The sequence below is a fragment of the Onychostruthus taczanowskii genome, unplaced genomic scaffold (assembly GCF_017590055.1).
Source record: "Onychostruthus taczanowskii isolate IOZ18803 unplaced genomic scaffold, ASM1759005v1 scaffold25, whole genome shotgun sequence".
NCBI lineage: Eukaryota > Metazoa > Chordata > Aves > Passeriformes > Passeridae > Onychostruthus > Onychostruthus taczanowskii.
In genome coordinates, this window is record NW_024499796.1 from 1,431,445 (window position 1) to 1,447,474 (window position 16,030).

The 16,030-nt window shown below is 48.6% G+C and overlaps 1 protein-coding gene across 2 annotated transcripts in view; it reads left to right on the forward strand.

Annotated features, from left to right (window-relative positions):
- The window catches only part of PNPLA7 (patatin like phospholipase domain containing 7), a 124,289-nt gene that overhangs the window by 47,717 nt on the left and 60,542 nt on the right, over positions 1-16,030 (forward strand). For both annotated transcript variants that reach the window (XM_041406452.1, XM_041406453.1), the window contains exons 20-21: positions 2,586-2,699; positions 15,398-15,458. In XM_041406452.1, coding sequence (XP_041262386.1) covers positions 2,586-2,699; positions 15,398-15,458 — 175 coding nt within the window. The remainder of the gene's footprint in view (positions 1-2,585; positions 2,700-15,397; positions 15,459-16,030) is intronic.

Here is a 16,030-nt window from a genome sequence, read left to right on the forward strand (position 1 = left end):
AGCAGTTGGTGCTGGTGAAATTCAAGTTAATACTAGCAAGTTGATCTCAGTTTTCTGGACTAATGGCAAGTTTTTGAGCTCAAGATATTCTAGTTGGCTGGATTATCCATTTTGTGAGCATGGAGCCCTCCAAGGAGGGACTTGGAAGTTAGATCACTGAGCTGCATGTTTTGCACAAGGCATTATTTATTAATTATTATTATTAGTAGTATTAGTAGTAGCAGTTTATTATTATTATTATTATTATTATTATTATTATTATTATTATTATTATTATTATTATTATTAATCTGGTGCTCATTTTGTGTGTCTGAGTCCATAGTACTATGAGGAATTAATTGCTTCTGTTGGAATTTGCTGTCAACATAAGCTTTGAAAAAAATCCTGAAAAAAAGCCCCCAAACTCAATCAAACAAAACCATCATCCCCCCAACCTCTAAACAACTCAAACAGCTCTAAGCCGATACATTATTTATTTCTTTTTCTAGTGGAAAATTAAAAATGCAAAGTCATGTTCACTTTGATTTGAAATGTGAGTAAATTGCATTTAGGAAGGGATTTTTCTGTTTGTGCTTTAACCCCAGTAAGCCCAGCTGCTACAGCAGCAAACATTCGTTTGGAAATGGCTGATCTATGCATTTTAAGCCAAATAAACATTGTCTGCTGCTGAAACTCCCAAAAAGCAGCACCAGGCTGTTGCTGAGCAGTTAAAGGCTGTGGCTCCAGTGATGCTGCAGGATGAGGCACTGGCCATGTGCAGAGGCTCCAGCAGGGAATTGCATTTCTGCATTTTCACACAGCACGAGAGGCAGGGGCAGGTCTGGGGCAGGTGGGGATTTGGACAGCAGCTGCATTTGGTTTTTTCCCCCAGGTTGTTTTATATGGTAGCAGATTCTCTCCATAAAGGAGAAAATCTCATAATAACTCTCTTTGTGTCGCCATCTTCTTCTTTATACTTCTGCTGTCAACAAAATAGATGTTTCTAGGTGGAATAGTTGGGACTGGTCAGGGAGGTGTGTTCTGGTGTGGATCTTCCTTGTCTGGACACAGCCCTGAGTGAGTGCTTGAGCAGGGAGGTGGGACTGGATGAGCTCCAGTGCTCCCTCCCAACCATTCCTCTTTACACAGCACAGACAAACATAAATATGTTAAAAAAATTAAAATAATGGAAAAGCAATGCTCGGTTTTGGCCTAAGTGTGCTGATTTTCCGCTAGAATCCCAGGCTAGTTTGGGTTAGAAGGGACCTGCAAGCTCATCTTGTTGCCACCCCCTGTCATGGGCGGGGACACTTTTCACCCCCCCAGCTTGCTCAAGGCCCACCCAGCCTGCTCTCACCCCTTTTTTGTTTTTAGGAAGTCTCAACTATTTCAAGGTCGTTGGCATTCAGCTTCCAGAAGTAAAATGGAAGTGTTTCAGGGTGGCATTGAGAAAAGAGGGAGCAGCAGAGAAACAGGGCTTTCCTGGCTCTTAGATGGCTTTGTCACCATTAGCACTGAGGGCTGGAAAGCTCTCAGGGCTGCTGTGGTGCTGAGCTCACTCTGGGGGTTGTTCTGGCAGCTGTTGGAAGCAGCTCAGACAAAACTTTCCCTCTGGGAGCTCCCTGGGGCTGTGGGTTCTGTTTCTGTGAGGAACTGCAGCTGCCCCATGGCAGGGGGGTTTGGGCTGCAGAGATGGTTGTGGCAGCTGTGGTGCCCTGGGTGACACTGCTGGGACAGGCAGGGCTCTGCTCCAGCTGTGGGGGAGCAGCACAGGTCCTTGGGAAGGGTTCAACCCCTTGGTGCTGCTGCTTGGTGTTTGCTACAGGCTGGGAATTGTCCCCGGTGCTCTGTCCCTGGTGCTTTCTCTGCCACCTTTCTGGTGCCCTGTCCCTAGTGCCCTGTCCATTATGCTGTCCCTGGTGCCCTGTCCCTGGTGCCCTGTCCCGGTGCTCTGTCCCTGGTGCTTTCTCTGCCACCTTTCTGGTGCCCTGTCCTTGGTGCCCTGTCCCTGAAGTTGTCCCTGTGCTCTGTCCTTGATGCTGTCCCTGTGCTCTGTCACTGACCTCTGTCCCTGTGCTCTGTCCTTGATGCTGTCCCTGGTGCCCTGTCCCTGGTGCCCTGTCCCTGGTGCCCTGTCCCTGTGCTCTGTCCCCAATGCTGTCCCTGGTGCTCTGTCCCTGATGCTGTCCCTGATGCTGTCCCCGACCTCTGTCCCTGACCTCTGTCCCTGTGCTCTGTCCCCGATGCTGTCCCTGGTGCCCTGTCCCCTGTGCTGACCCTGTGCTCTGTCCCTGATGCTGTCCCTGACTTCTGTCTCTGATGCTGTCCCTGTGCCCTGTCCCTGTGCCCTGTCCCTGTGCCCTGTCCCTGTGCCCTGTCCCTGTGCCCTGTCCCTGTGCCCTGTCCCCGATGCTGTCCCCGATGCTGTCCCCGATGCTGTCCCCGATGCTGTCCCTGATGCTCTGTCCCTGATGCTCTGTCCCTGATGCTGTCCCTGTGCTCTGTCCCCGGTGCTGTCCCTGTGCTCTGTCCCTGTGCCCTGTCCCCGATGCTGTCCCTGTGCTCTGTCCCCGGTGCTGTCCCTGACCTCTGTCCCTGTGTTGCAGGTGGAGGCCCTGACCCACCAGCCCAGAGCCACCACGGTGCACGCGGTGCGGGACTCGGAGCTGGCCAAGCTCCCGGAGGGGGCCCTGATCTCCATCAAACGCAAATTCCCCCAGGTAAGGGAATTAAAAGCATTTTCCTGTCTCTCTCAAAGGATGTCTGGGAAGCTCAGGCTGCCTGTTAGCACCACATCCTCTGGGTTTTCTGAGTGATTGATGAATTCTGAGGAAACATTGCGTGGTCCTTGTCTGCCTGAGCGGATCCATCCCAGACTTCCACCAGCTTCCCTCTCATCAATTGTAGCAGGCTTTTATTGCAGGGCTGCTTTGTGTATCTGGGAGGAGTTCTGCTTAAATGCAGGATGTTAGCAAAGTGGAAGTCACTAATCACTTAGTGTTACTGATGGGAAATGGAAGTTTGGCTTCTAAAATCCCTTTAAAAATGTTATTCATTCCTCCTCCCCCTGGGGCTCAGAGTCCACCCTGGGTTCTCTGTACCTTTATTTCCACAGCTTTGATATTTGGGGTTTGGGTTCCCTCTTCCTGTCATTTTAGGTTGTCAATCCTCATTCTGCAGCAGCCAAATCTGTCTGTGTCCTGAAGACTCTGATTGCTCCCTTTGAATCCATCAGCTCATCCATCTTATTTAATTCACTTGACATTATATCTCTCTCCTGCAAATTTGGGGACTGACGGACTTGAAATTTAATTCTTTTGTCCCTAAGTGCATCAGGGACGTTATACTAAGCACTAAATCATTGCATTGGCTTTACAGGCAATTCTTTAATGCTGTTACTTCAAATTATTTCTGATTTGTCATTTTGCTGTCTTGAAGACCTAGGCTTTTTTTAAAATCAGATTTTTTAAAAAAAATCCTGCAAAAATAATAAACCAAATTTAAATACTTGTATTCTCTTGCTTTCCTAGCACCTTTTTTTTTTTTTAACTGTACAGTATAAAGCCTCAATTCAGGCATTTTCATAGTACCAAAATGGTGGAGTTTTATCTGTGTTATTGCCAGGAGAATTTAATTATGACAGTAAATGTTCAGAAGTTATGTCAGTGAAAAATAATCTTTCTGGTTTCCCTGTAAGGGTTGTTTTTGCTGAAGTGTTTCTGAACTTCTGTTGGGGATTATTAAGGCACTTCTGGTCCCTGGAGCTCACTTGAGCAGACCTGTGAGTTTATTCCTCTCTATTTAATGTGATTCCCTGCCCAGGTTCATGAACTGGGAGCTCAGTACAGAGCTCACCACAAACTGGAGACAGCCCAAACATGTGACATCCACTCTGGAGCTGCTGTCAACCATCCCTGTCCTTGTGACTGACCCAGGAGGGAGGGAATGACCCAGAGAGGATTCAGACCCACCTTTCTGCTTGTGTAGTGGATGATTTTAAATGTAACTGCTAAACATACAGACTGTAAATTTCCAGTGTCACAGACTGGTTTGGGTTGGAAGGGACCTTAACATTTATTCTGTTCCACCCCTGCCATGGGCAGGGAACCTTGCCCTAGACCTGGTTGCTCCAAGCCCATCCAGCCTGGCCTAAACACTGAGCAATGCCTTGAACACTGCTCTGCACTAAGGCTGGGTTCTAATTATGCCTCTTTATCTGGGGCAGGAATTTATTTCAGTGTCTCTCTTCCCTTTCTGCCAGCTGGCAGAGCTGTTTTCCCCTGAACAGTGATCTCTGTGGAGCTGTGAATCTCTTTGCTTTGCAGTTAAAATTGAGCTTGAGTGTTACATTTATAGCACAATTCAAAACATTTATTTGTAATAGAATTCAAATGTCTTTCCATGTCTAAAGAGTAAAGCCCATCAGCCTCAAATTCCTGACCTTTTTCAGTATGGAATCAGTTTTCTCTAGACTTGCCTATAGTCTGGCCTAATTAGTTGCAATGAAACAAAATGCTAACATAGATATTTTAAGGAAATGTGTTGCAACACAGGTTGTTAGAAAGACACATTCGTGCTGCTGTTTGAGGTCTCGAAATTCTAAGTAGATGTTAAACTGGTATAAAAAAGTGAGAACTTGTTGTTTTTTTTTCCTGTGGGGTTGTTTTAGAACCCCACTAGAAATAGAAAGAGGAATGTAAGATAGACTTTCTGTAGGTGATTTATGCAGTTAATGCCTTCAGACTGTCTTAAAAACTTTAGGTAAAATACTTCAATATGATTTCAGAGTCCTTATGTGTTCACTTTTTTGTCTGTTAAGTCCATCAGGAAATGCTTTGGGTTGGAAGGAACTTTAAAGCCCATCCAGTGCCACCCCTGCCATGGCAGGGACACCTTCCACTGTCCCAGGCTGCTCCAAGCCCTGTCCAGCCTGGCCTTGGGCACTGCCAGGGATCCAGGGGCAGCCACAGCTGCTCTGGGCACCCCCCAGAGAACAATTCCTAATTCTCCATATCCCATCCAGCCCTGCCCTCTGGCAGTGGGAGTCATTCCCTGTGTCCTGGCCCTACTTGTCTTGTGTCCAGTCTATCTCCAGCACTCCTGTTGGCCCCTTCAGGCCCTGCAAGGCCACACTGAGCTCACCCCAAAGCTTCTCCTCTCCAGGTGAACAATCCCAGCTGTGCCAGCCTTCCCTCCCAGCAGAGCTGCTCCATCCTCTGATCCCCTGGTGCCTCCTCTGGATCTCTCCAGCAGCTCCAGCTCCTCCCTGTGCTGGGCCAGGGCTGGGGCAGCTCTGCAGGTGGGGTCTCACCTGAGCCCAGGGCACAGGGGCACAATCCCCCTGCCCTGCTGCCCACTCTGCTTTGGATACAGGTAAGAGAGGAAGGACAGAAGTGAGAGAGAATTGAAGTGATGGAGCAAAACTATAGGGTAGAAATTTAGGAGACAGCTAGAAGAGCCAAAGTAAACTTTAAAGGATTTTACTGGAGAGAAGTGCTTGAGCTGGAAACTGATAAATGTTGTGCAGAGGACAGGGGCTGGTTCACTTTATTTGAAAAAGAATCCAGGCATTAGAGGATCAAAAGCTGCCCATGCCTGGGCAGTGTTACACAGTTGCAAAAAAACCCCCTAAACTATGATAACAGAATGCTTTTTGGACTGAACAAATTCTGACATTCTCCTTGATGCTGGAAAAGCTTCAGCACCAGCCTGTGGCAGCACATCTGAAGGCAGAGGCAGACCAAAGGAGGAGAGTCTGGAGGACAAGGAGGCAGCTGAGTGCTGGTTAGAAATCCTGACCTATAAAGACAAAAAGCCCATAGAAGACATAGTGGCTATTTTCAGATGTATAAAATTGTCTTGTGCTGGAAAGGGCAGATGCTGCTCACCATACTGGAACAGAGCAACTGGGACTGAACTGAAATGGCAGCAGTTGCAGTGAGAAAAAGCTCACTCTACTCTCCAAAAAGACTAAAAGATTACTTGTTTTTATAACCTCTTCTAAGATGATCAGTGGAGTAATGCTTAGTGCTGAGCAGAGGGATGGACCAAATGAATTCTCTCTGTCCTATTTTCTTGGCTGTTATTCTAGGAGAGTGATTTATACACAGGTTTATGATGTTGTTTTCCCCATTCAAGCAGAAGTAATAAAGTAATGAAGGGATAGCAGGTGCAATAGCTCTGAAATAATTGACTGGGTAGCAAGAGCTGGCTGGTGATTCAGCAATGGTGGAGGATTTCCCTCTGCAAAGCAGAAAAACACAGGGCAGAAAGCAGCTCTGCCTCTATCAGCTCCATGCTCCTGCACTGCCTCTTGGCCTGAGTCTCACTTGGTGAACAATGATCAAAGAGGGGTGCTGGTCCCCAGGTCAGGTGAAATCCTCTCTTAGTTCATGGGAGGACTGGATTTTTTTGGTGTGCCTCTTGGCAACTTCTGCAGAGCCTGAATGGTGTGTGTGTGTTAACAGCCAAAAACTGGGCAGTTCCTGAGCCTGGGTTTCCCTCTCAGTTTGTTACCCTTGAGCTTTACAGAACCAAGGAACCACAGAGCATCCTGAGCTGGAAGGAACCCACCAGGATCATCAAATCCCAGTCCTGTCCCTGCCCAGACCCCCCAACAAGCCCACCCTGGGCATCCCTGGCAGCGCTGTCCAAAGGCTCCTGGAGCTCTGGCAGCCTCAGGGCCGTGCCCATTCCCTGGGGAGCCTGGGCAGTGCCAGCACCCTCTGGGGGAAGAACCTTGCCCTGAGCTCCAGCCTGAGCCTGCTCTGGCCCAGCTCCAGCTGTTCCCTCAGATCCTGTCCCTGTCACAGGGAGCAGAGGTGGGAGCGGCCCCCTCATGAGGAGGCTCCAGACAGTCCCTATGAAGGCTGAAAACCCCTTTATTTTAGGAGTTAGTGGGAGGACTCCATCCTGCAGACTCTTCCCCAGCCATGCTGTGTTTGTAGGTGATCCAGGAAGGGTTCCAACTCTGGAGTGCATTGTAAGAAAACATTACCTGGTGCGTAAGAAAATTGTAGGACGTGGGTGGTGCTTGCCAGAGAGAACTGTGTGAAATGAGGGAAATCGTGCTCTGTTAGTCCAAGCAGTCATTCCAGTTCCTTGAGCTGAGATGTACAATCTGGAGAAGTGGAATGGCTGATCCTTGGGGGAGATCCATGTGACTGCCTTCTGTTTTGTCTCCTGGAGAGCTGCTTTGGTCCTGGGAGAGGCAGGAGCTGATCTGCTGGGATCTTCCAAGTGACCCACCATAGCTCAGGTTATTCCAAGGGCTGAAACAGACGGGTGAATGTGGGGAGCCTGACCTCAGTTATAAATAACAGCCAAAACTTCAGATTATGTGCCCAGAAATGACAGATGTTGATTTCTAGATCCTGCTCAGTCTGAAGAAGTCAAGCTTACATCATCTGGCTTCTCAGGAAAGCATCTCAACCTTGATTCACTCTGGATGTGGCATCCTAGACATTCCCAATGGAAAGTGGTCCCTGGTGCCAAACTTAATGCTTCTGTCCACCCTGGTGTCCCCTGCTCTCCAGCACAGCCCTCAGGGTTCTCTGTCAGCCAGAGCATTTGCTCCCTGACAGCCTCTGTGCTCATTTCTGGTGCTGTTCGAAGCTCTCCAGCCTTGCAGGAGGAGAAAGGAATTGATTCTTTCTATTTTTGTCCCTGCCTTCAGTTCTGGAAAGTAGGACAGGGAACCAGCTCACGATTCCTGGCACCGCAAAGCAGCGTCGAGGCAGCAGCAAGAGCACAAAAATCTGTGAGCAGATCACAGAGATGTTCCAGCACTGCTGCAGAGCTGGGATCACATTTCCTAGATTAGCTTTGACTCTTTTGAGCTGAGTTAGTTTTTAGAATTCTAACTTGGAATTTAGACCTGAAGGAAATGGTGTCGAGAATCTGCTTGGGAGCTGTGGGGGCTGAACTGTGAGACAACCTTTGGCGTGCTGAGAAATAGAAAGAGTTTTTCTGCATCTTTCTTTTAATTCTCTGAGTCTGCCCTTGGGCTTTAAATATATTCAGAACCTGTCATCCATCTCCAAGTGGAGTTCTGCTCTTCACAGGAGTATTTGAGCCAGAGCCTCTCTGAAGTGGCTGGAGCCTTCCCCAGGGTTATCTGCCTTACAAAGTGAGCTCTGTAATGTGCCCTCTCTTCAAAGTGCTGCCCACAAGAACTGGGCAGATTGTGTGTCATGGCTGAAGCTTGATGTGGCACTGGGGAATAGGTCAGGAGAGGCTGTGCTTCTGGATTTTTCTGTATTTGTTGTCCTGGCCCATTCCAGTAAGTGTTCCTCGATTGTAAGAGGAGTGGATGTGAAAAGGAGAGAAGGAATTCAGTGAACACCGTGGTCACTGAGTGAGGCTGGCAGGAGGGGGGATTTAATCAGCACCAGTGCCAGAATGACATTTTTCTTCAAGACACAATTGATCCCAAATGTTAGAAGTTCAAACAGCCCCAGGATAAAGCTTCAGTTCCTCTGTGGGCTTCAGCAGCATTTGAAAAGGTGCCAGGAATTGTTGTGAGGGAGCGTTGAGGATTTGCTTTGTCACAGGCTGATCAAACGTCAATGTTTCAATCAGAGACCTCTTGCTAAGCTCCCTGATTCCAGGACAAGCCAGTGTTTGTCTGATCTGGGGCCATGTGAAGCTGCAATAACACCCTGGTTTTATTCAAGCTGAGGATCTAATTTACCTCTCCTCCCTTGTCCCTTAGAAAAGGTCCTTAAGAAAGCTGGTCGAGGATAATCTCAGCTCTTGGAAAGAGCTTCCCAGAAGCTGTTCTGTGGATTTGTGTGGGTAAAAAATGGCTGTTTGCACTATTTGACTCCCATTGTTCTTATTTTGTAGAACAGCAGACCCTTGGCGGGATGTTTTTCATGGCAGCTCATCCATAAAGTTTCTGTGTGGCACAAAACCCTTTTACAGGTCTTTTAACTAAATCACACCTGAATATGAAGCTCTGCAGTACCGTGCTATGGTACCAGTAGATTGTTATTTGACATATTTAATTTCTCTCTGGTGACCAATGACCTGTGTCAGGGGAGGTTGAGGTTAAAATGAGGAAAAGGTTCTTCCCCCAGAGGGTGCTGGCCCTGCCCAGGCTCCCCAGGGAATGGGCACGGCCCCGAGGCTGCCAGAGCTCCAGGAGCCTTTGGACAGCGCTGCCAGGGATGCCCAGGGTGGGCTTGTTGGGGGGTCTGGGCAGGGACAGGACTGGGATTTGATGATTCCTGTAAATCTCTCCAGCTCAAGAGGTTCTCAGAGTATTCTGTGATTGCAGTTTGGGGGTGCCTGTTAGGTGACTGAAGTTTTAAAAGCTGAACAAGGAAGCATCTTACTATTAGACTTGAAAGGCACTGGAGAGTCCGCAGCTCACCTCCAAGGCTCCTTGTTCCCTGCAGCATCCTGGTCTGTTGGGTCTGGATGATGGTGGAGGATCCAAAGAGGAAAGCCCCATTCAGTTTTGGGGTGAACACATGCCTTGGCTGTGCAGGACTGACACAGCCATGTCAGGTTCATTCTTCAGCCCAGGCTGCTTTCTTGGCCCAGGAACCTGCAGGAGACAATGGGAGGAACCTGCCAGGGCTGGGGAGGCTTCCTTGCACAGGAGCTTTGATTTAAAATCACGGACAGCGAAAGCTGGACCCTGGTGCAGGGTAGGGCTGAAGTGATTAATGTATCTTACAGTTTGGGGTTTGTGTGTTTCCTTCTTACATACACTTTTATGTATTTCTTCTGTTGTAACTAAAAGGGTTTTGTAGTACACAGGACCTCACATCAGTTAGTTGTGGCTGTGAATTTGGATTTTGGTGTTGTTTTTGTGAAATTTTCCCCTGATTTAGAATCGCAGAATGGTTTGGGTTGGAGGGGACCTTGAAGCCCATTCAGTGCCACCCCTGCCATGGCAGGGACACCTCCCACTGTCCCAGGCTGCTCCAAGTCCCAGTGGCCAACCTGGCCTTGGGCACTGCCAGGGATCCAGGGGCAGCCACAGCTGCTCTGGGCACCCTGTGCCAGGGCCTGCCCACCCTCCCAGAGAACAATTCCTAATTCCCAATATCCCATCCATCCCAGCCCTCAGGCAGTGGGAGCCATTCCCTGTGTCCTCTGCCTCCAAGCCCTTATAAATAGTCTTTCTCCACATTTCTTGTAGGCCCTCTTCATGTATAGTTTTCTCTGAATCAAGAGTTACCTATGATGGAGGGAGCTTTGTTTGGATTAGTTGTTGTCTGTCAGCAGATAATTCAGTTTGTCAGGCCATCCGATAATATTCACATCCCATAGTATTCACAGATTGAAATAAATGTCCATAGGAAAATATTCCGTCTGAGTTCTCATGAAAATCACTTTCAAAAGAGCTTTTTGTAAATCAGCTCTTGAGTTTCACAGTTGAATAGGAACAAAAGCTTTAACCAGAACCCAGCCTTGGAAGATTAGCAGGGGTGGGTAGTAGTTTGCAATATTTAAAGGGATTATAGGAAATACAGCACTACAGAGTGACTGTAACCTCTTGGTGTGGGAATTCCAGTGGCTGTGGAGCAAGTGGTGCTCTGATACCACCTCAGACCCAGGATGGATGGAGCACTCAACTCTGTGCTCCACCAGCAATGGCAGAGCTGAGATCCTGCCTGGCCACATCCTGCTTTGGAAACAGGAATTAATCATCCTAAAGAAAGGAAATGCAGCCCCTTGGGATGTGGTGTTTGGGCCTTGCCCTGCCAGGTCTGTGGAGTAATTGAACATTAATTAAACACAGGGAGAATTAATGGTTTCCCAGAAGCTCCTCTGTAGCAGGTGGAGGAGCAGAGTGTCACAGTAGACAGGAGAGGTTTGGGGTGCTGGGAGAGCCTGAGTGGGTCTCACTGGGATGGAGTTGATCCAGAAACAGCCAGGAAGGTGAGATGTTTGTAGGTAGGTGAGGTGGTGAGCTGGGTGGGAGAAGTGGAATTGTGCTGAGGGAAGTGCTCTCCAACACCATTTGAGAAAACTCTTGTCCTGTTTTGCCCTGCACAAAAATGTCTTGGGAGTTCATGTGAAAAGGGGAGTGGGTGGGAGGAGGAGAAATGGTCATTTCCCTTGGAAAGTGTGTCACCTGAGCATCCTGCTCTGGGCCAGGGTGATGAGGTGACATCTGCAGTGGTGTCTGTGGGAGCTGGAGGGGTGTGGGGCTTTTGGAGAATGACACTGATGCACCTGGAGCTCCAAGTAGCTTTTGAAATGGAGATTTACTCAGTTTTTTAGACCTGTAAGGTCAGATTTTGTCCTTCTGGCCTGAAAACTCTTGCATAAGCTCAGGAGAGTGGGGTTTTGTGTGCTTTGGGGATATTTTTGATGGTGAACTCAGTCACCTCACTGACCTGGGCAGACCCCACGGTTTCAGACTCACTCCACGAGCCCCTGTAGGGCCTCTTTAGGTGCTCTGTGACCTTCCTGAGTCACCTCCCAGCCTGAGCAGGGGGTGGGAAGCTGTGTTCCCTGGCAGTTCCCTGGCAGTTTGGGGAGCTCTGAGCAGACCTGTCCTGGCAGCCAAGTGTCCAATCCACAGCTCCACTGCTCGTTACTGTGATGAACTGAGCTGGCTGCACTCGTTGCTACTGCTGTTCCTAATCATGAGGAAGGATTAATTCCCCTTCCTCACCAACTAAACCAAGCTCAGCTCCATCCCCAGCACAAGAGGCCCAAAAGCTGCCTTTGCTTTACTACAGGCAATTAACGATCCTTGCCTAATTTAGGATCCTGCTGGTGTTGTTAGATGCGTCTGGGCTCTGACTCGCTGCCTTCTTGCAGATTTTTTTCAAGCCTTAAGTTGAAGCTGCCTGATCCTGTGCCAGCAGGAGGGATGTTTGCAGGGCTGGGTGCTAGAAGAGGCTGTAAAATCCAGGATGTGCCGTAGGGTGAGCACAGCAGATGCTTCCGATCAGGAAGGCTGTCTGGCCTGGGTGATGTGACACCCTGAAAATGAGAGAATTCTGCTTGTGCAGATGTCTGGGAAGTGTTCTGGGCTCTTCTGGCACTGTGGTTGAGAAAGGCAGGTGTTCTCATGGGGAAGGGGGCAGAAGGCTCTGGGAGAAGCAGTGCCCAGGCTGTCCCTGGCTCAGGAGTGCGGGGCAGTGCTGGGGGCTGCACTCCCAGAGGAGAGAAACTCGCTGTGTTCTCCTGGTCAGTCCAGTTCCTGCCCTACCCCACTGCCAATTCCCAGAGCTTTCCTTGAATTGTTAAGGTTGGAAAAGTCCCCAAGATCATCAAGTCCAATCACTCCCCCAGTGCCACCATGACGACCTCTAACCCATATCCCCTCGTGCCACATCCACACTTCCAGGGATGGTGACTCCACCACTGCCCTGGGCAACCTGTGCCAGTGCTTGACCTCCCTTGCAGTGAAGGTTTTCCTAATATCCTTCTAAACTTCCCCTGGCACAGTTTGAGGCTGTTCCCTCATGTCCTGTCACTTCTTACCTGGGAGAAGAGACTCAGCCTTACCTTCATTTCCTGCAAAGTGCAGCTGAACAGGAGGGATAAGGGACTGCTGAGTCACAGCCCAGATTCTGCACAGAGGTACCCACCCTATAGCTGCCCTTTGCCTCCATCTCCTCCAAACACACTTGGAGTAACTGCTTCCCTTCAATCTCTGTCATTGGCTCCTGGCCCAAGGGCTAATTCCTGCTTGTTCCTCATCCTCCCTGCCCAAGCCATCCCTGTCCTCTCCCAGATCCCTTGGCTTCCTTGTTGTCTTTTGGGCTGCATTGAGCTGTGCTGCTCCTTCCCATGCCCTGCTTCTGCGTGGGAGTGAGAATAAAGGGGCTTGGAAACCTGAAGGATGAATTTTTCCTGCTGGTTTTCAGTTCTCCCCACCTGCCCTGAATTTGGGGAGAGCTGTTCCTGCTGCCCTGCTCACTGAGGGCTGTGGGTCGATCAGGTCAGGTCTGCTGTCGATGGAGGGATGTGATTTGTATTGACTTTTCCCTCAGAAAGATGGACAAGTCCCTTTTAGAGGAAAACATTGCCTTTTTGTGAGAGGATATCTGGCGTGTGTAATATAAAACGCTGTGGAAATTTCAGTTCTGAGCTCGGATCCCAAATTGATGTTCCTTGGACGTTGCCATGACTGCGACAGTGTGACTCATCCCGTTCTGGGGAGCAGCTTTGCTTGTTGTACAAAGTCACCAGGGAAATAATTTTCCCTATCTATACATACCAAGGCTGTATGGTTTGCTCCAGCAAACAAGACAAATAATATTTCCCGGTAATAGGAGCAGCCAACTGGAAAATGAGACCAATAGGTTCTATTCTTAGTTCCATCATTAACCTTGGACATATTTTGTAACTTAGCTGGAGCTCTCCTTAGCTGTCTGTAAAACAGAAAAAGTTATAAATACAGGAGATGGTTTTAGTAAGTAATTAAAATTCTGATGCTTAAGTGCTTCAGAAGTGTAAAATGTTCACGGCACCTCCCAAAACTGCTGAAGGAAAGTCCTGCTGTGCTGCTGCAGGTTTAGGTGAAGCCTGTTAGCTGGGTATAGCAAATGGGGTTTCTAAATAGTTCTGGGGGCAGATTATCTCCTTTAGCAAGGGACATCAGTCTCTATTTTTGTGAAGAATTCTCTGTTTCCCTGAATTCTCCCTGTGGTTGGGGTAGTTTTATGTAGCCACATGTGGCATCTTTGGGGAATCCCAGAGCCTCAGAGCTTGGTGGTGTTGAGTTGTGTGGTTGGGTGACCATCAGATTCTGTTGTATTTAGGACAAGGGAAAGCATTTTAGATCTGAGATTCCAGGATAAGGCAGGATGCTGGAGCTTTCCTGGTGTCCTCCCCAAATGGGTGGCAGGGGCACGGGCACCATGCCTACTCCTGGGGCAAGGAAGAGGCACTTCCAAGGGGTTTGTCCTGGTCACTGAGGAGATGTTGAGATGTTGATGTGGCATCTTCACCAGTTTGCAATCATGGCTATGGGGCAGAACTGGCACAGGGTGCCCAGAGCAGCTGTGGCTGCCCCTGGATCCCTGGAAGTGTCCAAGGCCAGGTTGGACAGGGCTTGGAGCAGCCTGGGACAGCTGAAGATGTCCCTGCTCCCTGCAGGGGTTGAACTGGGTGAGCTTTAAAGGTCTTTTCCACCCCAAGCCATGCCATGAAATCCCTGAAATAACCTTGGTAACTGTTTTTCTGTGCTCCACTGCAAGTCACCCTTGTGCTGGAAGCCTCTGCTTGCTCTTCCCCCTTTTCTCATAGAGGACTTAGAATACATCAGTGCTTTATATACAGCATTTCACAGTGCAGGGAATTTGCTGTATTGGATTTTGTTTTTAAGGCAAGATGTGTAAATGGCTCAGGTGGGCATCCTGACCTATCTTGATGCCTACATGGCCCTTGATATGAAAGCTGCATCCCCAAGTACCTATTTCTGTGGGAACAGGGTGTGTTTATCCAGGATCCCAGGTAACCTGGCTGCTGCTTGTTTTGCTTCTTAACCTTAGAGGACTTTTGTTGTGGCAGTTGTTTTGAGGTTTTTTTATGTCCTCCTGAGCTATTTTGACCTTGAATTATTTGGGGGAGAATATTTAATGATTGCTCTATTAATCCTTAATGCATTTAAATAACTCTTTTCCTTGTTTGGTAAAGCATGTGTGTAGAGCTTTCCGAATAAATGCTGCATTTTCTATGTCTGTCACTTCTTGATATTGCAAGAATTAGTCTTCTGCTACCCCACTTGTCAGGAGTTATTGATTGGTCGTGTTGGAGAGAGGCTTGTCAGTTTGGAGATACATTTGGCTACTGGAATATTAGTTTATGTTTATGTGAGTCCTGCTGGAAAAACACCTGGGAGCACATCTGTGCCTTCAAACATGAATTACCACACAAACAGGATTTGAGGGAGAAGGCAATTTCTTAGGTAGTTTGTTTTGATTCTGCAGGTGTTTAGGGGGTGTATTTATCCCCCCTTTTTTCCCCAAATATTTTAAATTTGGCTGGAGTAAACCATTCACCAGGATTGGGGAAGGGTCTGTTTGAACACAAGCTTGGACCTTTTTGAGCATTTAGCACCTACAAAAGGTGCAGCACCCACTGAGCAGTGAGAGTACATAGAGGGGCAGATGCACTGCAGAGAGAAATGAGGAGAGCTGGAAATGCAAAGTTTCCCCAAATAATCTTTTTTTTTCTTTACCCAAGCAAGTTAAATCCTGCCTGTTCTGGGGTTGCTTTGTTTTCTTGTTTTTCCAAATTGAAGTAAAACAAGGTAGGAGAAACCAAGACAAATGACCAATCACCACACATTACAGCCAGGAAAGAAGCTGCAAGTCCTTGACTCTGTGTGGCTCAACTTGAGGGAACATCTTTAAAAAGTTTGGAAGTCTCCATGTGGATGCTCTGCTTTCAGGTCTGTCTGCCTGAATGTTTCTTTTTTTTTCTCCTTCTCTCCCAGGTTGTGACCAGACTTATTCACTTGCTGGGCGAGAAGATCCTTGGCAGTCTGCAGCAGGGAGGTGAGACTCATTCCTGGACTATTCCCATTGATGCTGGGAGTTCCTTGGAGCCAGACTTGCATCCTTAAATTGGGAAACAGGCAGTGCATACTTGGAAAGGAAATGCATTGATAAATTTCAGCCTGGAGAAGAGAAGGCTCCAGGGGGATCTTAGAGCCCTTTCCAGGGCCTAAAGGGGCTCCCGGAGAGCTGGAGAGGGACTGGGGACAAGGCATGGAGGGACAGGACACAGGGAATGGCTTCCCACTGCTAGAGGACAGGGATGGATGGGATATTGGAATTAGGAATTGTTCCCTGGGAGGGTGGGCAGGCCCTGGCACAGGGTGCCCAGAGAAGCTGTGGCTGTCCCTGGGTCCCTGGCAGTGCCCAAGGCCAGGCTGGACAGGGCTTGGAGCAGCCTGGGACAGTGGGAGGTGTCCCTGCCGTGGCAGGGGTGGCACTGGATGGGCTTTAAGGTCCCTTCCAGCTCAAACCAGTCTGGGGTTCTGTGGTCTGTTACAGCTGTAGGTGCATGTGGATGGTGATTTCATTATATCTGTGCACACATGGTGGTTTTGGCAGAGCATGGCTAA